Source organism: Empidonax traillii, unplaced genomic scaffold (assembly GCF_003031625.1).
Source record: "Empidonax traillii isolate 1590-97213 ecotype Southwest subspecies unplaced genomic scaffold, ASM303162v1 scaffold465:size698125, whole genome shotgun sequence".
In the NCBI taxonomy this organism is placed as follows: Eukaryota; Metazoa; Chordata; class Aves; order Passeriformes; family Tyrannidae; genus Empidonax; species Empidonax traillii.
The window spans coordinates 433,001-455,803 of record NW_020955658.1 but is presented as its reverse complement, the minus strand read 5'-3'; the positions used below and the strand labels follow the sequence as shown (position 1 = coordinate 455,803).

The 22,803-nt window shown below is 50.8% G+C and overlaps 1 protein-coding gene across 3 annotated transcripts; it reads left to right on the top strand.

The window, feature by feature from the left end:
* Positions 1 to 501: 501 nt before the first annotated feature.
* CMTR2 (cap methyltransferase 2) lies at positions 502 to 5,577 on the top strand. Of its 3 annotated transcripts, XM_027895703.1 has the most exons (3): positions 529 to 547; positions 719 to 734; positions 2,077 to 5,577. In XM_027895703.1, the coding sequence occupies exon 3, from the start codon at positions 2,096 to 2,098 to the stop codon at positions 4,376 to 4,378; it is 2,283 nt and encodes a 760-aa protein (XP_027751504.1). In that variant the 5' UTR covers positions 529 to 547; positions 719 to 734; positions 2,077 to 2,095; the 3' UTR covers positions 4,379 to 5,577. The 3 variants fall into 3 exon arrangements, with proteins under 3 accessions (XP_027751505.1, XP_027751504.1, XP_027751503.1); XM_027895704.1 differs by lacking the exon at positions 719 to 734 and having other exon boundaries at positions 502 to 547; XM_027895702.1 differs by lacking the exon at positions 529 to 547 and having other exon boundaries at positions 686 to 734.
* The last annotated feature ends 17,226 nt before the right edge of the window (positions 5,578 to 22,803 follow it).

Below are 22,803 nucleotides of genomic sequence, written 5' to 3'. Positions count from 1 at the left end.
CCTCGTGGGTTACAAAGCCAGCCGAGGAGGAGCATCCCTGCCCACCCTGGAGGGGCAGGCCAGGCTGGAGACCCAGGGCGTGCTGAGCCGTGGGAGATGAAGGAAGGAGTTTGGTCCCCGGACAGCCCTGCAGGTCCCAACCCCGCTTCCCTCCCGTCTCCTCCCCGAGCCCCCCACCCGTGTCCCCTCGCGGTGAGCGCTATAAGAGGGGGATAACTCCCGGCAGCGCTCCCCGTCCTGCCGGGCCGCCCCGCTGCTGGCAGGCGGCTCCCCCGCTCCCCCCTTCCCCACAGTGCAGCCCCTCTTCAGCGCCCGAGGAGGAAACGGCCTCGACCTCCGCGCTGCCCGAGCCTGCCCTGCCCTGCCCCTGTGCCCCCCGCCCGCCCCAGCGCTCCGAGTCGAAGCCCCGGCAACGCAACCATCACCGGCCGGGCCGGGGCGGTGCCCGCGGCGGCCCCGAGAGGAGGGAGGGAGGAAGGGAGGGAAGGAGGGAGGGAGGTGCGGGCGGCGGGGCCGGGAGAGGGGCCGGGCCGGGCCGGGCCGGCGGGTAAGAAGGAGCCGGTGGGAGCTCCGGTGGGAGCTCCGGGCCGCGCTGCAGCCGCGGCCTCGCGTAGGGAGCGGGCGGCGCGGGGAGGCGCCTGGGGCGGGCGCGGCGCTACGAGAGGCCGGGGCGGAGGGACACGGAGGGACGGGCCAGGCCAGGCCGAGCCGAGCCGAGCCGAGCGCGGGGATGGGTGAGGAGCCGTGCGGGCACCGCGGAGCGCAGCGCTGGGCGGGGAGAGGAGGGGGCTGGAAGTGATGATGGTGATGGGAAAGCAGGATCGGTTTTGCCATGCGCTGGCACAGCCCGGTTGGGGGATTTAGGGATGGGCTTTGTTGGCGTTGTGGGCTCCAGGCGGAGGGAGTTGGGGTGGTTCAGCCTGGAGGGGGCTCTGGAGAGACCGAAGAGCCCCTTCCAGTGCTTAAAGGGGGTTTACAGTAAGGAGGGAGAGCGACTTTTTACACGGGCGGGGGGAGGGAGGGATTTAAAGAGGAGAGATGTAGATTCTATGTTAGGAAGAAATCCTTCCCTGTGAGGGTGGGGAGGCCCTGGCACAGGTTACCCAGGGAAGCTGTGGCTGCCCCATCCCTGGGAGTGTCCAAGGCCAGGTTGGAGCAACCTGGGCTGGTGGAAGGTGCCCCTGCCCATGGCGGGGAGTTGAAATGAGATAACCTTTAAGGCCCCTTCCAACCCAAGCCTTTTCTATGATCTCCTGGGGTGAGCTGTAATTAAAAGCCTCATAGCTGGTGTTTAAAATGAAGGAAAACTCGCCCAGGACACAGCAGTCTCTGTGTTTCCCTCGGTTTCCCTCTTCTCCCCAGCACATGCTGTGTGAAAGGGTGAGAAAGGTTTTGCAGGGTCCTGGCAGAGAGCTGTAATGCTGAGCACAAAAAAAGGGCTTTGCTCCCAGGCTGGTGTCCAACCTCCCCCCAGGGCCTCTTCAGCTGTGCTGGAGGGTGCCAGTGAGGGCTTTCCCAGCATCACAGTGGGTCTGGTGGAGGAGGTGGGAGGGTTATTCCCTGCTGGGAAGTTGGAGGAGCAACAGCCATGCTCCATTTCAAAAGGGAGCCTTTCTTTGTGGCTCCCCACCTTCCATACTTTGAGCTCTTGGATAAATACTGCCATGAACAGATTATAAGATATCTGGGCCACTTGTTTAATTTGTAGAGCTTGTGGTGTGTTCTCTTCTGTGCCTGAGAGAGGTGTTTGTATGTAAGTGTTTAGACCCACACAGTGAATAGAGCATTTTGAGTCAGTGAAGGGCCAAAGCAGCAGCAAACTCTTCTTCCCTTGGTGTGTAAATAGCAAGAAGGGTAAATAGCAAGCAATTGAAATGGTGAACCTTCTGAGTTCCAGATGGCCTCATTCAGGATGGCCATCATTTATTTTCCTCTTTATTGCATGATTCTGTGGAGCATTTCTCTCCTGTTCTGAAACGCAGAGGTTAAGCAGGAGACATTTTTATGTTTTATGAAAAGCTTTGCCTATTTTTATACCTGTATGATTGGAGTTTCTTGTCCCCTGCTGTTATCCAGGTTGTGAATCCATCTGAGAATGGACCAATGTAAGCAACCTTATGCTGACCAGAAGGCCAACCTTGAAAAGTTCAGTCCTGAAGTTCTTTCCGAAATTGAGAAGCTCTTTACAAAGAAGTTTACTTACACTGAGCCAGTGAACAGTGAATGGAAGCTGCCAGATCCCAGCAGTGTTTTCACATGCGATCACAAGGAATTTCACTCGCTCCTGGCCCTGAAGGACTCGATGAATGAAGTGAAGAACCAGCTGAGCGATAAGAACCTGGAGGACTGGCACCGGCACACCTCCTTTACCAATAAAGCGGGGAAAATAATATCCCATGTGAGGAAATCTGTGAATGCTGAGCTGTGCACCCAGGCGTGGTGCAAATTCCATGAGATCCTGGGCACGTTTCCCCTTCTCCCGGAAGAAGCTCTTCAGGAGGGAGAACTGAATTCTGTCCACCTCTGCGAAGCACCTGGAGCTTTCATAGCCAGTCTCAATCACTACTTGAAGTCCCACCATGTCCCTTGCCAGTGGAATTGGGTCGCTAATACCCTAAACCCGTATCACGAGGCCAATGACACCCTGATGATGATCATGGATGACCGTCTGATTGCAAATACGTTGCCTCGGTGGTACTTTGGCCCAGATAACACCGGGGATGTGATGACATTAAGACACCTGTCAGGACTTCAGAACTTTGTGAGCAGTATGACCACAGTTCACTTGGTAACTGCTGATGGCAGCTTTGATTGCCAGGGGAACCCGGGCGAGCAGGAAGCTCTCGTCTCGCCCCTCCTGTACTGTGAAACAGTCACTGCCCTGATGATCCTGGGCACTGGAGGGTCCTTTGTTTTGAAGATGTTCACACTGTTTGAACACTGTTCTATCAACCTGCTCTATCTGCTGAACTGCTCTTTTGAGGAGGTCCACGTGTTCAAGCCAGCCACGAGCAAAGCTGGGAACTCAGAGGCCTATGTGGTTTGTCTTCGTTATTTGGGCAGGGAAAGCCTTCACCTGCTGCTTCCTAAAATGACACAGAACTTTGGAACAGAAGTGGTCGACAAAGCCCTTTTTCCCCAGCATGCACTGCCGGAATCTTTCCTTAAAATACACGAGGAGTGCTGCCTGTTCTTCCACAAGTGCCAGGTGGAGACCATTTCTGAGAACATCCGTCTCTTTGAGCGCATGGAAGAAGCAGAGCAGATCGAACTGAACAAGTTAAGAGACTGTGCAGTTCAGTTCTTCATGCAGAGGTTTCGCATGAAACCCATTGCCAGAAAAAACTGGCTCGTCAGGAAACCTCAGGCTGGCTGCAGCATGAATGCGAAATGGTTTGGGCAAAGAAACAAATATTTCCGTACGTACAACGAAAGGAAGATGATGGAAACCTTGACGTGGAATGATAAAGTGGCAAAGGGCTATTTTAATCACTTGGCTGAGGAGCACAGTTCAAATAGTGCTGGGAACACGTGCATCCTGGAGGGACCACCTTCGAACCTCGAATGCAGCTTGTGGTACATTTTGGAAGGAAAAAGACTGCCGGTGGTAAAATGCTCCCCGTTTTGCGATGGTCAAGTCTTGGAAAGCCTCAATGAAGCTGTGAAGAGGCTGGGTGGGGGGAGGCCGAAAAGCAGACCAGCCCTGCAGCCTTGCCACTCGTGTGAGGTTCTTGCCGGGGAACTGCTGCTGGCAAAAGTGTCTGACCTTGCCAGGTGTCATCGAGAAAGCTGCAGCGACCACTTCAAGTGCCTCGTGTTGGGCTTTCCCTCCCTCTGTGGCGCAGAGAGCCCGCCCAGCATGGAGGTCAAGCCCGTGGACTCGGCCGCCCTGCTGGCTTTCAGCTTCTCCCCGCTTTACGACGGGAATCCCGAGTATCAGCAGCAGCTCCTGGAGTGCGTCCTGCGTGCCCTGGCCCGGCTTACGGCGGGAGACGCGCTGGTTCTGCCTCTCCTGTCGTGCCTGACGCGCTTCACGGCCGGCCTGGTGTTCGTCCTGCACTGCTGTTTCAGCGGCGTCGCCTTCGCGTGTCCCACCTCGCGGGAGCCCCTGGGGGCCGGCGCCGCTTTGCTCTGTGTTGGTTTCCGGGGCCTCCCCGCTCCAGTTGTCCGTTATTTGCAGCAGCTGAACGCTCTGATGGGCTCCTTACTCCACGCAGACTCCCCCCAGCAGGTCCTGCAGTTTGTGCCCATGGAGGTTCTGCTCCAGGGCAAGCTGTTGGAGTTCCTGTGGGATTTAAACACGGCCATTGCAAAGAGACAGCTCCACCTGATTGTGCAAGCTCAGCAGCAGCAAATGGCTGGGAACATCTCACTTTAAAGTCATCCCAGGACTGGGCGAGTTGCTGCTGCTGCTAGACCTTGTTTCACAGGCAGGCAGAAGGTGCTAAAAACATTGTTAATGCGAAGGCAGCGGGACTGTAAAACCTTGGTGTGACATTGGGAGTGCTGGGAGGATGTTGGGAGCTATCAGTCCCACTTGCACTGTATTGTCCATGTGGAAAGGAGGAGAAAGGAAAACCAGGCCTTGGTTTCTGGCCGCTGAGCTGGTGCTTTAGGATGCAGAATCACAGGGAGTCCTGGTGAAACAGGTGAAAGCAAGGGCTGACCAGGGAGCTGCAGCCTCAGAGCCTCCTGTTGCCATCCCTAAAAACTGTCTTTTGACATCCCTTTCATTTACAGCTGGTTTAATTCCTAATGAGGAAGTGGGGAGAAGTCCTGTGTAACTTGCCTTACCGTTCTGGGGGGTATGGAATGATGGTGTTTATCAGTACTTGGCCCTGTTTCTCATCTTTAAACAAGAGCCTCTGAATTTCACCTCGTAGCCTTTGAGTATCAGCCTCTTTTTTAGCACTTCAGTGAGTGAGGACTGAGATTATCAGGCTTTGGCAAGGGGAAATTTTAATGGTTTCTCCATCTCTGTTGTGTGAATGCCGTGCTGATGTCCTTAGTGGCAGTTCTTTGTGCGTTCAGTCACTTGACAGGAGGATCAAATGGAGCTGTTTATGCTCAGCCTCTGGCTCTTCATCACCTGCTCTTCAGGCAATAATTTGAATTGCCATCAATCCCTCTCTTGTGACTCCTTGTGGGTCCCAAGCTGAGCTCAAGTCTTAAGAATGAAATTTGCTGAAAGAATTGCCCTGTGGCTGTAGACACTAACACAACAACTGGAACCTTTAGGAGACATTTAAAGGCAGGAAACTTTTCCACCAGCCAGGAGAGGCTCGTGGGACGTGCACTTGGTGGGATTTGCCAGACTTTCCTTGCTAAAAAAATCTTTAAAACAAAGGCTTTGAGGTGTGACCACCTGAGCAAACAGTTCCTCAGTTGTGTTCATGAACACAGAGATGTTCATGTTTGCACGTGGGGGAACCCTCAGGGTTCTACAGTCCTGAAACTTTTGGATTGTAACTAATCCACATGTGCTTTTGGTTTGAAGGATGCATATATATTTTTTTTTTAAGTAGAAGAAAGGATATTGATTTACACGGATGTTGTGTATTTTCGTTCGGTCTGCAAATGTTCAGTGTTAAAAGACTTTTTTTTTTTTTTTTAAAAAAAAGGAAAAATAAATGTTATTTGGAGAAAATAAAGTATTTTATTTTAAATTTTCAACGTTGCTGTTCACATGTTTCTTTCTCAAAGATGGAACAAAACAATGAAGTGCAGTAAGGGGAAGTCTGGGGAGGTTTAATATTCTTTTTATTTTGGGTTATTTGGTGTGGGTTTTTTTTTTTTTTTTTTGAGCCAGGTTTTCCTCATCTTCCCAATTAGACCCACCCTTAATGAGGGAGGGGGGCAGGGGCTTGGGAACAGCCTGCTCAGCAGGGGTGGCCTTTGGTTCTCACTTCCTTTACCTTTGCAGTTCAGCAGCTCAGAGAGGCTCCAGCTGCTGGTGAGGTCAGAGCAGCGTAGGAGGCCTGATCGCCGTTCCCTTGGCCTTGTCCCCGAGCCCTGCAGTCCCTCTGGGTGGCTGCTGTAACCTGCTTTAAACAGCGAGGATTTTGTCTTGAGGATCTTCATTTTCTCCCGGCTGTGACAGCTGCCTTGGTAGGACAAGCCTGTTAAACACTGTGCTTCTGTCTGCAAAGTCTGTTATTAATCCTTATCCAAATGTTTTCATCCTAAATTGCTTGCCTTCACTGAGAGTGGCATGATTAAGGAAAAAAGCTGTGTGCCCTTATTCCTCAGGGCTGGCTCTGCTGCTCTGCCAGGGGTTCCAGGTGATTGTGCTCTGTCTGCAGACCTGCTTGCTGACCAACTTTAATCGCAATTATTAATGCTAATGTGTTCTTCTCGTCGCCTTTCTCTTTGGAAAAGATTCGAGAGCTGGGGAAGGTGGTTCTGTGTCCTGGAGGTGTGAGATGACACAAATGGATGCTGTTCCCATACCTTCATTTCCTTGCAGCTGGTAGGTGTTTGTTGGGAAAATGTTTTAAAGGAGGAGCTGAATGGATGCTGAACTGCAGGACAGAGTTGTCTCGCTTGGTTTTAGTGAAGCTCCAGGTCTCTTAATGTCAAAATGAACTTCAGGGGACGTGAGGACTTTGGGAGCGTCCTTGAAATAGGGAGGCAGGGATGGAAGAGCCTGTTAGGGGGATTGTCAGGTTGATTTTGGTGGAAATATTGTTTAATGTGGTTTTACTGAATTATAGGGAAATGTAAATGCTCGGAATTGTATTCAGGCTTATAAACAGTTCTATGAAATATTTGCATTCCCAGTATAACAGCATAAAAACAGTGCCTAAAGACATATGAAATGGCAGATTAGAAAGGAAAGGGAAAATGTGGATGTCTTTATTTTTGCTGCTACAGACCTTAAAAGCTGCATGTGCGGCTTCTTCAGGCCTTAAAGTCAATTTATACACTACATTATTTAGATTATGTCTCTTATTTGAATTTTGATAGGACTTAATGTGCTAGCACGCCTGCCAGTTTTTGAGTTTAAATTGCTGGTGTTGAAAGCAAAGCCAAAGCGCTGAGCCCAAAGCAAATTAGCTCTCTCCCTGGCTGAACAGCTATTTAACAAATTCCCTTTTCTCTGTGTTGTGTCAGGTCCTCTGTGTACCCCACCGAGGCCGGGGAGGTGGAATTTTACCTGTAATACAACTCCCCCGAGTGCACCCCGGCTAGTGGCTCCTTTTATTAAAACAATAATATGAAATTGTTTATTAAACCAATATTTTTTCCTCCCTAGGAAACTTGGAACGCCGTTTAGTGAGGCTCATCTTTACGGTGCTGTGCCGAACGAGGACGACTCGCTTGTTAAGGGATTGATTTATCTAAATTGGGGGATAGCAGGGAGAAGTGCCTGTCACTTGTGGGCGAATTGATTTGTTTAGGTTTAGGGGGGGGGATGGCAGGGTGAGAGCGAATCAATATTCAAAACTTATTTGTTGCTGAAGCCTGAGATCATTATCCTGGTATCAGGGAGATGAATGGGCAGGCGCTGCCTGATACAAATGAAAGCTCCTGCCGAGGTACCCCCAGGTCCTAAGCTGTCAGCTACCTGCTCCTCAAAACAATGACCCCGTAGCCAGTTGGTAATGAAACCTCAATTACGACCAAGAAATGAAGGGGCCGTGCTGAAGTGCCTTAATTTATGTCTCGAGAGAGAGAGAAGGTGAATAAATACTTGCTTTGTAATCAGCCGAGTGCCCCGGGTGGATGGCGGAGCACAGCTCGACACCCTTGAGTTTGAAGTGTAATGAAATCTGTCGTGGGGTCACAATAAACCCACCTCCAAGGTGGCTGCTGAAGAGCCACACATCCCCTCAGACGATGATGTGCTCTGACAGGCGGGTGTTTGGTGGAGGAGCCCTCGGAGCAGCTCCCTGCCTTGAGAAGGCTCCCTGCCCTCGTCACTGCAGCAGTGCTGGTGGTGCCCAGCCAGCCACGCTGCCAGCTGTGTGGAGCCCTGCCTGGAGCAGATCAGTAGCACAGGATGTGTTTGGGATTAGCGCACCCGGGGCTGGGGTGGCTGTAGCAGCCCTGGCTGGCGGGAATGCCGATGGGGGCCCGTCGTCGCACCTGAAAACCACCTGCAGCTCTGCACCTCTTAGAACGTGGAGTGTTAGCACCAGCTGGAAGGGACCTGGATGCAGCTGATGTATTGGGAGTGAGAGGAGAACCAGTTCAAGAACTCCCCTCTGCACTTTGGGAGCACTGGAGAGGCTGGTCCCCACCTAGGGTGAGCTTGCACTTTGCGTGGAAACACCAGGGTGAGCTGGTGTTTAATAACTGTCAGCACTATGGCCCTAACTATAAATCAAAAAGTAATTGATTTCAGGGTGTTAATGAAATTTAGATTTATGGAGAAGTTCAGTTATGCCTAAGATGCACAGTTAATAGCACTGGCACTGAAAAAAAAAAAAAAAACACCAAATTAACTTTGTTTCCATTATGAAACGGGGGTAGTATTCGCCCATAAATTTATATTCATATAAGTGGTTTGGCTCTTAATTATGCGAGTAGCTTTGGGAAAGTTCTGTTCTTAAATACTGTTTCCAGACTTGGAAACCTGTTCAAAGCTCTGGATATTGTCCAGCTTTCAAACCCCAGCAGCCTCGTTGCTCTGTTGAGAAAACCTGAGGCTGAGGACCCTGCCCTGGGCTCGCTCGGGCTTCTGGGGAGGAGTTTGAGTGGGAAGCGGATCAGCCTCGGGTGGGTGATTCAGTCTGATGAGTTCCCCAGTGGGTTGCAGAGGGGACAGACAGGACAGGCACTGCTCCTCAGGAGGGATGCTGGGACTGGGGTTTGCCAAAGAGGAGGCAGAACTGAAGGTCCAAGTGTCTCCTGCCCCGCTGTAGGACGATGCTGATGACACACCGGGCAGCAGCTGAGAACGCTTATCTGCGTTCCCATAACTGACCTTCCTCCTCACATCGCTCTTTGCAGTTCTGAAGTGACCTGGACCGTTCCCTGAAGGAAGCAGTGACAGCAGCAATCTCAGGAGCACGAGTGGAAGTAATGAAGCAGTAATTAGCAATTAATGAAATGTGGTGAAACTTTTAACTGTGGCACTGGCCTAGAGGTCTGGTGCTGGAGTGAAGCAGTCCCTTGGAAATCTACAGTACTGAAGCTTAATTATCATAATTTCCTTTGGACACCATCTGCTCTTACAGCCAACTTGTGTATTTACTTTTGCCCCTGAAGGCAGATGAGTTTTAAGGACTCCATTTCTGTGGCTTTTCACAGCAGAGATTAAGTTGAAGCTGGGAGAGGAGCATGGAGAATGAGGTGGCCTTTGTGGCTGCTGTGTCCTGCAGTGGCTGGAAGAGCCAGCAGGGTGTCAGAAAGGTGTTTGGACGCAGAAGGAACAGAGAGAAACGTGGACAGAACCTTCTTGGTAGTTGGCAGAGGGGTATTGTCTTGTTTCCAGAGGGAGAACAAATGGAAATGCTGCTCTCTGTGGGCTTTTCTCTTCCCCTTCCCCCCTCAAGCCCTTCTGAGCCACGTCCTGAGGATGACAAGGTCTTTCAGATACTGTGATAATGAAAGGCCTTCTAAAGAAGTTACCTCTGGGTAAACCAACTGCAGGCAAACCCCAAATTCAGAGGCCAGTAGAGCTCTCCTGAGGAAGGAGGACACCTGTCCCTGTGGGGGGACACAGAGGGGGCTCCTCATTCCTCACATCCTTTGCAGTGGGTTGTTTTACCAGTCGTGTGATGATTTATTCCTTGCTGAGCACTGTAAAGCCAGCTAAGGCCAGAAGCCAAACTACATCACCACTCCTTGCTCTCCTAAAAACCAGCCTGAAAAATGGGCCAATCACGAGAACAAACAGCTGAACAGCACCAAGCCTTCCCCTCAGCCCCTGCCCTGTTAATCATTGATGGCAGGAGCTAAGAGCGAGTCAGGAGACTCAGGTTAGGCTGAATTATCTTTTGGTTTCGGCTGTAGGAATGTCCTGTGGACTTGAACAGAGCAAAACGCTTTCCAGGCAGCAAAGGTGAGGAAAATGGGACAGGGGAGTTTTGGAAGCTGTCGGTGCAATTTGAGACGTCACTCGTTTGCACTGAAGGCTTCAATTAAGGATTCTATTTTGTCTTGTGTAAATCAGTTTTAATTAATAGAGCAGATGCACCAACAATGCATTTGGAAATGAAATGGAGGAGAAAAGAAAAGAGGCAGCTGGTGCTAGTGGATGTAAATATTTGGTTTTGGGGAAGTGAAGCTCTGCAGAAACTTCAGGCTCCATTTCAAATCCAGAAGCCTGTTTCTTATGCCTGTGAGGATATATGGAGCAGAAAAAATTAACTAAACCATAATGCTTTGTTTGATTCCAGTGCATGTGATGTAAGCAGCCTAAGTTTTTGGAATGGGGCCAACCCACGAAATCCTGGTTCCTGCTGAAATATTAAGGCCTTGCCTCTGCTGGTGGAAGATGCATTAATTCCAGAGGAGCTGCCTCTGCACCCAGAAGCCTTCCCAGTACAGTCCTGGTTTATGAGCGTGGACAGATGGATGTGCTGATTCTTGACCCACTAGAGCAGAGCGAGGTGCAGTGGTGCTGCTGAGGTAGGGGCTGACTGGCAAGCCAAGTCCATATATCTGAAAGCTGCTGCTGGGGAGGCGTGGCAGGTTCGTGTATGGGCTCTGAGCTTCGTGTGAAGCTGAGGGCTGGAAAAAAAAAAAAAAAAAAACAAAAAAGGCAGGACGTAAATTAGGGCTTTGCATGTTTTGCAGGGAGTTGAGCTGCGTTATTTTTGAGGACTCTCAACTGCAGAACGAGCTTTCAGATCTTCCTCGCTTCCTTTCAGCACTGAACTTCCTTCAGTACTGAACTTTTCCAGACCTGGGAGCAGATTGTTGCCCTGTCTCTACCGTGAAAAGCTGATGCACAGGAACACCTTGCTGTCTGTCCCTTGTGTTTCAGAGCTCTGCTGTCAGCTGTTTAATACCCTACTCTGGTTACTGTTGTCATTCTCCTGCTTCCCTTCATCCTTCATCCTTAATTGACCTCGGTGAGCAGCAGGAAGGTGGTGATGAAAATGTAATGGATTGGCAGAGGTAGCAGGACCACTGGCAGTGAGAGATTTGCCCGGTGTTCAGCCTTGCAGGTGAAGCAGCTGAGATCTTTCAGAAGGTTGGTGCGTTTGCAGATGGGTCAGGCAGGGTCAGCAGGACACGATGAAGCTTAATTTTGTGTAATAAAGGGATTATCCACTCAACTTCAGGCTAGGGAGCAGTTAGTTCTTGGTATTTTAAAAGCAGTTAGAATCTCCTTTACTACTTTTGTCGTTACCAGGGGTTGCATTGGCAGCTGGCAACCCCAGTGGTCTTGCTTCTGTCTCTCCAGTCTTCCATGCCGTGTGTGCTGCCCTTGTGGGTTCAGGTTGGGTTTCTGCCCCAAAAATTGTGCCTTAGCTGGCTGGGAAGTGTCTGGCAAACCTGTCGTGTGGTGTTGCAGTGCTGGGGTAACCTTGCTCCTTAGGGTAAATGGGAAGCCTTGGGATCAATGCTGTGACAACAGGAGGGAGCAATTTGTCAAGTAACACCATCAGACATGGCAGACCTTGGATGTGGCGAAGGGAATTGCTGCAGCACAGGGCAGAGGGCACGGAAATCTGTGCCCTCCATGGCTTGCAGGGGAAGGCTGATGTTTTGTCAAGGATCTGAGGTGCCCATTTTCCCACTGAGCTTGGGGATGCAGATCTCAAAGCCGGGTCTGCTTAGATGGAGCTTTGCTTCAGAGCTGCACTTCAAAACCTCGTGGAAAATGCACCCCCAGGGGGGGACTGTAATTGCCATGTATTTTGCCCATAATGATATGGGGGAAAGAACAGGGGCAGCTGGAAGGAATAAATGAGATGTTGTATCTGATGACTCCCGGATCTTCCTTTCCCTGGGTGTTGTTAGGTCTGTTGAGGAAGGCAGGAGGAGGGAGTGGGGGCTTGACTCTCCTCAGCTGTGCTGGTGCCTTTTATTTTTGTTGTTGTTGTTGATATCCTGTCTTAGCAGGGGGATGCTTGTTAGAAAGCAGGAATCAAGAAGGGAGACCTGGGCCAGGCCCTTTGCCAGTAGAGCGTGCTGAACCCTGTGCCCTTGCACCAGAAGATAATTTACCTCCCAGGGCTGGAGGGCTGAGCAAATGCCCCCCCCCCCCAGAAGGGAAACAATTTGCTCAGTCAGGTTTCCCCTGCCCTTGCCTGGTGAAGAGAGCAAACCCCAGCAAAGGTGGGATCACTGGCACAAAAGGTGAGTCGTGGAGTTATTCTCAAAACTGGAATCACCTCTCTGAAACCAGAGCAGGAGAGGAAGGTTGGGGTGACTGAGCTGTGGCCCTGACCAGCCCATGAGCAATTGGCCATCCTGAGGGCTGAATGTGAGTGAGTGTGAGCAGCACAGCCCGCTCTGATGCCTGGCAGGGTGAGCCTGTGGGACCAGGAGGGAGCTCAGCTCGGAGGAGATGGTGTCCCGTCCTCCTGCAGAGCTGTGCCCGTTGGCTTTGGAAAAAAACAGTGGTCTGAGTCTGCACCTGGGCAGCAGAAAGGGATGTTCACCCTGTGACACAGAGGCACCCTTAGGGCAAAGCGAAAGGCCGAGGAGTTGTTGGTTTTTTTGATGGATGTTAATTTTCATTCTGATTTCATGCCGTCTGAACAGTTTTATCGAATCCTGACTGCTCTCCCCATCTGCCCGTCACCAGCTCCCCTGCTTTGATGGCTCTTGTCACAAACAGCATGGTTAAAAGATCTTTTAGTTATTTTATTTTCTCTTTCCTTTTTTTCCCCTTTGAGAAGTCTCATTTACTTCTTTTTTTTTTTTTTTTCCTTTTTTTGCAGCTGTCCCGACTCCCTTCCCCCCTATCATTAGCAGGAAGCAATGTGGCAATTAGAGCTGGCCACCCCCAGGAGGAGGTGTGCTCCTCTGCCTTTGAAAGAGTTTGCAGCACTGTCCTTTGTGCTCCTCTCCGAAGCTTTTTCCTCATCTCCCCGTGCAAGGGATTTTAATCTTTTGCAGTTCCACGTACGGTAACATCTGTAAAGACAGGAAAAATGTCTGGCACCTGGGTTGGTTTCACGAAGCCTCGATCCTTTTAATCTTCCTTGGGTGGTGCATTGCCCCACATCGTGTCTCTTCCTCCTCTTCCCTCCCCTCAAAGGATGTCTCAGAGGTGATGCAGAGGCATCTCTTATCACTTAAATATTGATGTGCCAAGCGAGGGCAGAGAAAGCAGCAGGTGTCTCCTCCTTGGAGCATCAGCCCTGATAGTTCTGATGCCAGATGGGGGCACCTCTGAAGGGATGGTGAGATCCTCACATCCACGTGCTCCTGGCTTTGGCAATCTCTCTCTCTCTCTCTCTCTCTCTCTCTCTCTCTCTCTCTCTCTCTCTCTCTCACACATCTTTCTTCCCTTTGCCTCGTCCCCAGCTCGGGCTCTGGGGCTGTTGTGGCTGGTCAAGCTGGTCAGAGACAGCAGGACCTGAACTAATAAGCAAGGAAGATTTTGTGGCCTGTCTGATCTCGCTGATGCCGCTTTCATTACCAGTTCAGGAGACACCAACCTAATTCTGGGGTTGAGTCAGACCTGAAGGTTTGCTGCAGGAACCAAAGGATGGAGGGGGTTTAGAAGCCAATGCCTAATCCTGTGGGCATCAAGGACACTGTTAATGCTGGTTCTTTGATAACCTGTAGGAGGCATTTTATTTGGGGGTCTGTGTAAGGTGGTGTAAAGCATTCCAGTGCAGCTGGAAGCTGGAGGCAAGGCTATTTATTTCAGTGCTTTGAAGAGCTCTCCTCCAGTGGTAGCTGTCTTGCTGCTGCAGTGGCTGCTTTTATTTTGCTTCAGAGCAACTGAATAAAAAATGTTCCTTCCATTTAATTTTCTCTGAGGTGAGAAAATTCCTGGAAGTGTGCTGATGAAGTTAAGGAAGGTTTTAATTATTTTTCCCTGAAATGCATTGAGTGCAGCTCCTGGAAAGCCAGGGATTGGAAGCCTGGGAGCACTGACTCCACCTGAGAGGGCTCCTGATGGGCAGGGCTGGGCTGCAGGTGTGTCTGCAGGTCCAGGAGGAAGATGCTGGATGCCTCAGTGAGCTGACCTTTATGATTTGAGGGTGCTGTACTCTCTGTACCAGCTGCTAATAAGCTGATTTCTGTTGGCAGGGCTGATGGCCCATCAGTCTGTTCTGGGAGATGAGCCCCTTGCTAGGGGCATCTCTGCAGAGAGCTCTGTCATATCTTGACAGCATTTGCCATTTCCCCAGACAACGCTTAAATCTGCCAATTGACAATGTTTAACCCTCTCCTCTAAGAGCCTTCCAGCGGTGGTTCCTGTAAACTTCATTTTTCCCTTCAAAAAAACTGTTACCAAAAGCTTCTGTGTTTTTGTCACTTGCCAGATGCTGCCAGTGAATCTCTCTCTTTGTTGCTTTGGGCTTTTACACGTTGCCTTTAATTAGGGTCTGAGCTTTCCTGACCAGGGGCTGATTAAACTCTCTGGTGACCAAAACCAGGAGAAGAACAGAGCTATTACTGCTTTGCTTCTTGGACCTGAAGGAACAATCCTTCAGCCCAGGTGGTTTTGGACGTGTCTTTTGAGAGGGGGATGCCAGGCCTCAAAATCCAGCAGTTTGTTGCCAGTTTATGAATTGTTCTGTTTCTGTCCTGGTTTGCAGGGACAAGCGAGGGCTGCGTGATGCACTCGAGTTCAGGGCAGGGTTACCTCTTCCTCCAGGACAGCATCCGCTGATTCAGCTCAGTGTTTTCATCACATGCAAGATGGAGCTGAATTGACACTCCTCCCAGCAAGAGGTGCCAGTTCATTCTCAGTCACTCAAACAGCGAGGGAAACGAGATTTGTGTATTTAGAATTGCTTTCTCAAGCAGTGACTGGGGGGGGGGTCTCAAGGGTTAAAACACCTCTGACAACTCAGATCAGTGTGTGGGGATTTCAGGGTGCTCTGGACTAGAGCAGGCAAATGAGTTAAACTGCACTTAGCTAATTCCCTGGGTGTGGATAATTCAGCCAGCCCCGTGCTGAACACATCTGGGGCTTCTCTGGTGTTCAGAGTGGAGGCTTCAGAACTCTTTCTCAAAGACGTGGTTGGTCTGCCAGTGCTTGATTTATTGCCCAGGAGGCACTTGGGAATGAGCCCCTTTTGATGGAGATTGGAGGCAGAGCTTTGCTTTTCTGTCCTGGACTTCAGACAGTGACTTTCCCAGTGGTCCCACATTCATTTTTGTCATTAGGGTACAGCTCTGTCTTGCCAAGGCTGAGTGAATTAAGATCCTTCCCTGTGGGAGGCACCTCCAGCAAGGTACAGGAGAGCCTTAAACACTGAGAAAGCTAAAACTTCCAGTAATTGTATGATGGGAGTGCAGCATGGACAGCTTTTTGTCTTGACTTTGGTTTTTGCACTGTGTTATTGCAGTGGTTGTGTAAGTCACACACAGACAAGTCCAAAGTGCAGGCATGTGGAGGTGGCAAGTCCCCCTTATTTTGCCCTGACTCCAGAAAGAAATGAACACCTTCAGTCATTTAAATCAGGGGTGGAAATGAGTGATGGAAAGCAGTTGCATAATTTTAATTCGAAGGGATCAGTGAAAGAAGGATCCTTTGCTCTGTTCCCTCAGCTAAAATGCTCTGCAGCTGTTTGAAGAGGCGAGCAGCAGCTCTGGCTTTGCTTTGATTTTTTTTGCAGAGAAGGTTTGCTGTATTTAATCTGCTGGGCTGTTACGCACAATCTCCCTGCAAGCGAGGAACTTGTAAGTGGCTGAGCTGAGATTTCCAGGTTGCTAATCAGAGGAAAGGCTATCCCAGCTAAATCAGAGTTGGGCCTCCTGATTGCATTCTGATAGAAAGGATTATTCAGCCAGTGGAAAACAAATAGAGCTGCTGTTTTATTGAGTGTTTGGCACCTATTAGCTGAGCAAATCTTGGCACTCAGTACGTGTTACAGCTCTGCTTTTCTCAGCCCATGAGCTGGGTTCACTGACAGCTGGCCTGACTCTGGAATGTTCCCTGCTCTCTGATTTTTTCCCTCTGTGGTGTGGCTTAGGTGCTTTGGGAACCCTTCTGTCCTTTTTATCAGCCCATTTACCACATGCTCTGTGAGGCTGTTTGGGACTCAGGTCTCTCTCTGCTATTTTCCTGGCTGTTCCCTTTGACTGATACAATCAACTGCCTAGATGTTCATCTCTGATTTAGTTCTCCCATCTCAGCACTCCTCTTCTCAGCCAGGTGTGTACCCAGGGGCATCTCTGCCCACCGTGCCCTGGCAGTGCCCCGGGTACAGAGAGGCGGGTGCTTGTGCCGTGGCCTTGGTGCTGTTGGATTTCAGGACGCCACGAAGGAAGAGGTGGGTATCTCTTGCCTGCATTTGCAGGGCCACAGATAAAGGTTGCTAAAAGAGGGTTGCTTTTATTCCAGTGGCATTACTGGCCTGCTCCCCATCTCCTGGCACTCGAGTGTGCAGGGCAGATAACCCGGTGGCTCCGTGCTGTACGCTGGCATTTTTGGTCTCAGACAACAGTTCAGCAGATGGCTGCTGAAAAGCAAACAATGCCCAAAATAAGAGTCTTTTTTTTTTTTTCCTTCTTCTTTTCAAGGAGCCAAGGGCTGGGAAGGCGTGTGCTGAGGTTGCCTGGCAGAGCCAGGGCTGCAGCACACGGCGTGTCTTGGAGCCCGTGCTGGAGTTGACAAATGTGTGCCAGGTGAAGGCTTCTGTGATCCAGAGAGGTGGGGAATCTCCATCCTGGGTGGGACACACCTAACACTGCTGGGTGCATCCCTGCACGATCTGTTTTAACTTGGGAAATCGTCTGTTTTGTGCAGAGGGGTTGGACCACGGGCAGCCAAAGCCTCTTCCACTGAAATTTTTCCGTGGTTGTCTGCCGTGATCCTGCTGATGACCTGAGCAATCTGCTGCACGAGGAGTGAAAGGGAGAGAAAAGAGCCTTATAAAACATGTAGAAATGTCTGCTGCAGGCTCTGGCGGGGAGCAGATGCCAGCTGCCTTTTCTCTTCTAGATGAATTTATTTCACTGGAAGGACAACTGCTGTTGCTGTGAATTTGCCAGATGGGCTTGTGCAGAGACTTGGGGCAAGAGGGAATGTTGAGGGGGGAAGTTTGGGAAGGCAGGGAGCCCGTGCTGGCAGCAGCCCCTGCCCTGCCACGGGACCAGGCAGGGCTTTGGGAGTGCCTTGTTTTGCTTCTGTCTCCAAGAGCAGCCGTTTCAGGCTCACCTGGATTAAGACCATAGTGAGAGAGGGTTTCTTGCTGGGTGTGCATCCCCAGGAGAGGTGGCTTTGGATACCTGATCTTTGTTTTCCTTTCACGCCAGGTGTTCTAGACCTTGAAATTTTGCAGTGAGCTCGGATGAGCAGTTGAGTCAGGAAGGACGAACCGTCCTAATCAAGGGTCCCTCTGTCCTGCACACGTCCTCAACACGAGAGAGAGAGAGTGTCGAAAGCACCCCTCTGTTTGTTCGAAACACCCGGTTCTTATCGTTCTGACTACTACCCGTAAAGGTCTCCCAATACACGGAAGTCTCGAGAGACGTTTACAGTCGCAGTCTGACTGCTGCCCTGCAAATGCTACTTGCTGGGAAGGAGACATCCTGCTTTCCCAAGTGAACGCTCCTCCCCAGCTGCTTTTCAGCTCAGTTTGCCAGCCAGACTTAAAAAAAAAAAAAAAAAGGGCTGCCCTTATGTGCAGGGACCGAGGATTTGCTCCAAGATGCAGCCCAGTGAGCTTGAAAGCTTGGAGGGGCTGCTCTGACCTCCCCAGGGTCCCCTCTCGAGCCGAGGGCATGCAGGGACCGGTGTGCCCAACGAGGCAGAAAAGCTTTCTGAGCTGTGAAGAGGAGCAAGGGACTGAAGCTGCCATTCCAGCCCCAAATGTCCTGTCTGAAGGGAGCTTTGCTGTCTGATCTGCTGCCTCTGCCCGGGGAGGGAGGGAGGGCTTGCAGAGAGCAGTGGAGGAGGGAGCTGTGTTCTCTGAGCAGGTGGAACCTTCTCCAGCCAGCCTGCAGAGCTGCTGCTGCTCCTTTTGTGCTCCTGGAGGAGTGTTACTTCCCAAGCTGGCTCCCTGACCAGCCCCACTGCTGGGCTGATTCCCAGATCTGCTCCCTTTGCAGCCCAGCTATGCCTTGTGAAGGTTTGATGGAGCTGGCTTGGTTAATCCCAGATGGATCTCTAAGGAGATATCATTTGCAAAAGGAGGTCTCAGTGCTGGAGAGGCCAACCAGGAAAAAAAAAAAAAAAAACACAAAAATAAAAAGAAATAGTTTCCAAACAGGTTTGGAAACCTCTGTCTTGTAATCATAGGAAAATCAAACTGAAGCCATCTTTCTGTGTTCAGCCCAGCGAGTTGTTGTAAACTTGCCTGGGAGAAATTAGCATCTAGCTCCTAATTAAAAAGGTGGCAGCAGCAGCAGCAGCAGCCAGGGAGGGATAAAAGAAGGGATCTGCCTTGAGGCTGTGGCAGAGAGAAGCTGTAGATATTTGTGTCTCAGTTAGGAGTTCAGCTGATGGATGCCTCTAGAAGGTCCTGCTGCCTGGGCATAACTTTACTTGCCTGCTCCTGGTTTTTTGTTTGTTTTTTTTTTTAGTGCTGGAGGATGCTGAGGGCTGAAGGCACCAGCTGAATGCTCAGTGCAGACACCTTGTGTCTTCTGCTTGTGGGCAGTTGTTGAAGAAAAGCTGATGAACAACAAGCTTATACCTTAATTTTCCCTGTGCAGTATCATCTGCATCGCAGTTGTGCCACAAAGCTGAGGTGCTGTTTGCCCTTGTCTTTCAGGACTGCTGCAGGCACTTGTTCTAAAGCTGTGCTGGGAGGGTATGGAGCAGATAAGGTTTGTCAGTAATATATTTTGTTCCCATCGAGTTGTTTAGGTGAAAGACACCGTTTTCTACTAAAAAAAAAAAAAAAAACCCTGATTTTATATGTTGCTAAGAACGCTGGGCTGCTCAGAAATTCAAGAGGCTAATTACAGAGAGAGGGGTAGATCAGCTTCCCCACAGCAATCCCAGCGCTGTGGCCAATGCAGGTTTGTTGCTACTCCCTGTGACTCTGCCTTTTCCCAAGTAAATGTGGAAAGTTGAGCCCCTGTGAGTTCAGTCCCTTTCCCTGATCTCTGGCAGAGCTGGAATTAGGTGAGTGCAAGGTTGTGACCTTCAGTGTTATCCTTGCTCCATCTTGTGTGCTGCCTCTGGCATGGGGAAGGGGGATATTTTTTTTTTCCCCCTGTCTTTAGGGAAGAGGAAAATGTTTGGGGATGATCATGGAAATGGGGAAATTTTCTCCTCTGTGGTCTGGTTGCCCTGGGAGTCCCTGTGCTGCTCTGTGAGGGGAACTTGCAGGGCTGTCTCTGGTGGAGCCCAAGGAGGGATGTCCCAGGGCCAGGCATGAAGAAAACACCTTGGAAAGGAAGGATGGAGGAGGCTCTGTGTCCCTGCTCTTCTGTTCTGGGTTGTGGGACCTTCCCTGGGTCTGCTGAGGCTCCCTGGAATGCTTCAAGAGATGGGAGAGAGGAGTGAGGGATTCCCAGCTGGCACAGTCACTATGTGTTGCCTCTCCTGACAAAAGGAGGTCTTATTTACCAAGGTTTCATCTACTGCTGCTGTTTATTGCCCACCTGAAATCCTCCTTGTTTCCTGCTGGCCTTGCCCTTGCAAGAGCAGCCAGTTGTGCTCCCAGCTCAGTGGGGAGAGGGATGGAGACAGGATGGGATCAGTGGTTGGCAGCTGACAGTTTCTTTTTATGTTTTCCATCTGTTCCCTCTCTTCCTTTTTAATGAGATCAGGTGCCAGAGTGCACTGGGAAGACTTTTCAATGTGAGAGGAAGTCACAAATGGGGTACTCAGGTCCTTGCTTTCATCCTTGGCAGAGGGAGGCTGCTCAGATCAAACCTGCACCCTCTTGAGCTGCTCCTGTGATGGGAAAACAAAACTCTGCAGTGAGGCTGACAGCTCTGATCAGCTGGGTCTGTCCTGCAGCTCAGGCTTGGAAGTCAGAGCTGCTTGTGCTGATGGGCACTGAGAAGCAAACTTGGCTGTTCCTGCCCCCACTGGGGTGCCTAGCTTTTAATTTTTATATTTATTTATTTACTTTTTATTATTATTATTTATTTTTTTTTAATTGTGGCTACTGTCTGCTTTCTAAAACCCCAGTTGTTTTAGATGGTATCAGTGGCTGGACAGGTTCAGTCCTTCAGGCCCTTGGTGTTTGCTACACTGACCCCTCAGCTTTTCTGATCAACCCTCTAATTTCATGAGTGGCTCCACTCCTGCTTTGTGTTTTGAAGGGTTTCCCCCTCTGCTTGTGAGGCCATGTGTTTATTACAAAGCTGGTCTTTCGTGAGTGGGAAGGTTTCCCTGAAGGAGAATCCCAGAAGGTGTTTGAGGTTGGTTTTGTTGCTGCCTCTTTGACTCACTGGAGTTCCTGGGACGTGTGAAGGGTGGGAAGAGGTTCAAAAGGAGAACCTGAGGAGCTGGTTTAACAGTTCAGCTTGGACAACCTCTGTGTGGAAAATAAAGATCTGCCCCTCTGCTCCCACTGCCAGTTTGTGATGTGCATGGAGTCAGCACGGGGACCTGGCTCAGGTAAATGCTGTGAAGTCTGGCAGTGCCTCCAGGGCAGGGCAGGGAGCAGAGGTGCTTTTAGGGATTGTACTCCCTGCCTTGTTTAAAAATCAAAGCCCTGGCTCAGCTTCCAGTCCAGCACAACTGTTCTTTAGCAAAACTCCCGATCCTTTAAGCAGAAGACTTTTGGATACAAACAGAGTCAAACATTTGGCCAAGCCAAAGGCAGCCCAGCGGTCCCTTCTTTGGCAACCCAGCAGTTGCTTCAGCATTTTGCTTGAGCTCAAACTCTGCAGTTGTGGCTGTTGTGGCCTATGAAAGCAGCTGCCCAGTGCAGGTGAAGCCAGGCTGAGCTTTGCTTTGTGCTCTTGGTGCCCGCTGTGGTTGGTGAGGTCGTTGCCCAGCAGAGCTGGTGCCTGCAGACTGCCCCGTGCTCTGCAGGGAGCTGCACCAGCTGGCTGGCAGCAGCAAGGACATCAGCTCGTCCCTTCAGCGCCTCACATGTGATAAATAAAACAAGCAAGCCCTTTCCCAGCACTGCTCCTGGTGCTCTGGAGCTGCTGTGGCTGTGCCAGGTGCTGCTGAGGGCTCCAGCTGAAGCGCCTGGCACGGGCTGGGCTCGCTCCTTCCCCGTGCCCCACTTACAGCTGGTGTGTTTTCTACTCCCTCTCTTCCTTGCTTCTCCTCACAGAGCCAGCTGCTGGTGTTTGGAGTGTCCTGCAGAGAGGCACCAGACCTGCTGGGGCTGGGGGTGCCAGACTTGCTGTGAAGACAGGAGCAGGGGACACCAGTCCTGCTGCAGATGGAGCTGCCCAGCGATGCCAGAAGCTGCAAATGCCAGCCAAGCTGCTGTGGTCCAGGTTAAGCATTTAAGAGCATTTTCCCCCTTAGCCTGGAGAGGTTGGAGGGAAGGCCTGCTGGTGGCATTTGGGGTGGTCCTTGGAGCTGAGCTGAGATGGGAGAATCTTGCTGGGTGCTCGGGGGTTGCCGTGGTTTTAGCAGTGTGAGAGATGGGTGGAGGAGAGGAGAGGAGAGCCTGGTGCTCCCCAGGCTGTGGGTGGGATGGAGAATGCCCTGGCAGGACTCTGCTAGCTGAGAAGAGCTGGGTGTGAGGGAGGAGAGGTTCCCCCCTGCCCTACCAAAACATGGGAATTTGAAATAGTGTCTTGATTTAGAAAAGGAGTAGAGAAGCAGTTCAGGGTTTGAAAGTGAGATGTAAATTAAGCAAAAAAGTGAGGAAACCAAACTGATTCCCAGCGTGGGAATAAAGAGGAAGAAAACAAACCCAAGGCCGTGTGTTGAGGTCTGTCCAACCAAAAAACAAACAAACAAACAAAAAAACAGTGTTCTCCCTTACAATGGAGGATTGCATTGCTCAGGGGAAACATGGCTTAAGAGGAGCCCACTTTATTTCCCTTCTTTCTCGGAAGAAAACAAATATGAGCAATACTTGGACCAAAGAGGACGATGGGCTGCATATTTGGGACTTCATGACTGGGACTTCCTAAAGTTGCAGCGGGGTCAGTGACCTCAGGGCAGTTTTTGGTAGGAAATGTTTTGACACTGTCTGAAGTGATGGAGTGTTGCAGTCAGTCCTTTCCTGAACTGGCTGCTCCAGGGGTTAAAATGGGGGTAGCAAATGCTCCCATCTTGCATCCCTTCGATCCTGTCAGCTGCCTGCGCTGGCACTTCCCTCCTGTCCCTGGATCCTCCTTGCAGGATTGTCCCTTGCCTTTCCTGCAGCTCTGTGTGTCCTGTGAGACACCCACAGTGCCCAGTGCCCTCTGTGGCTCTGCCCTGGCGAGTGCTGCAGTGAGACAGCACAGAGGGTTCTGAGGTGCCTGTTTCAGAGGTTCTGGGGCTCAGAACCCAGAGAGTGCCTGTGCTGCGAGCTCTCACCTCAGAACCTGCAGCAGGGGGGGTGGGGGCTGCTGGCTGATAGTGCTTTTAGCACTGCAGCAAAGGAGAGGTTAATAATGCAACGTGCTCCCCTGTTGCCCTTGTCTGTGTGCTTGTTTGCTTCTGCAGGAGGAGAAGAGCTGTGGAAAGAGCATTTCCCAGGGGATGGGAGAAGGATTTCAGCCCTGTAGAGCAGCTCCCTGCACGAAGTTCCCTGTGCCTGTGAAGAGGAGCAGGGTTTGGAGCCTGGTTTGGTTCAGACCCTGGGGGGATGGAGGAGGGTGGTTTGTCTGAAGTGCTGGGGGTGCCCT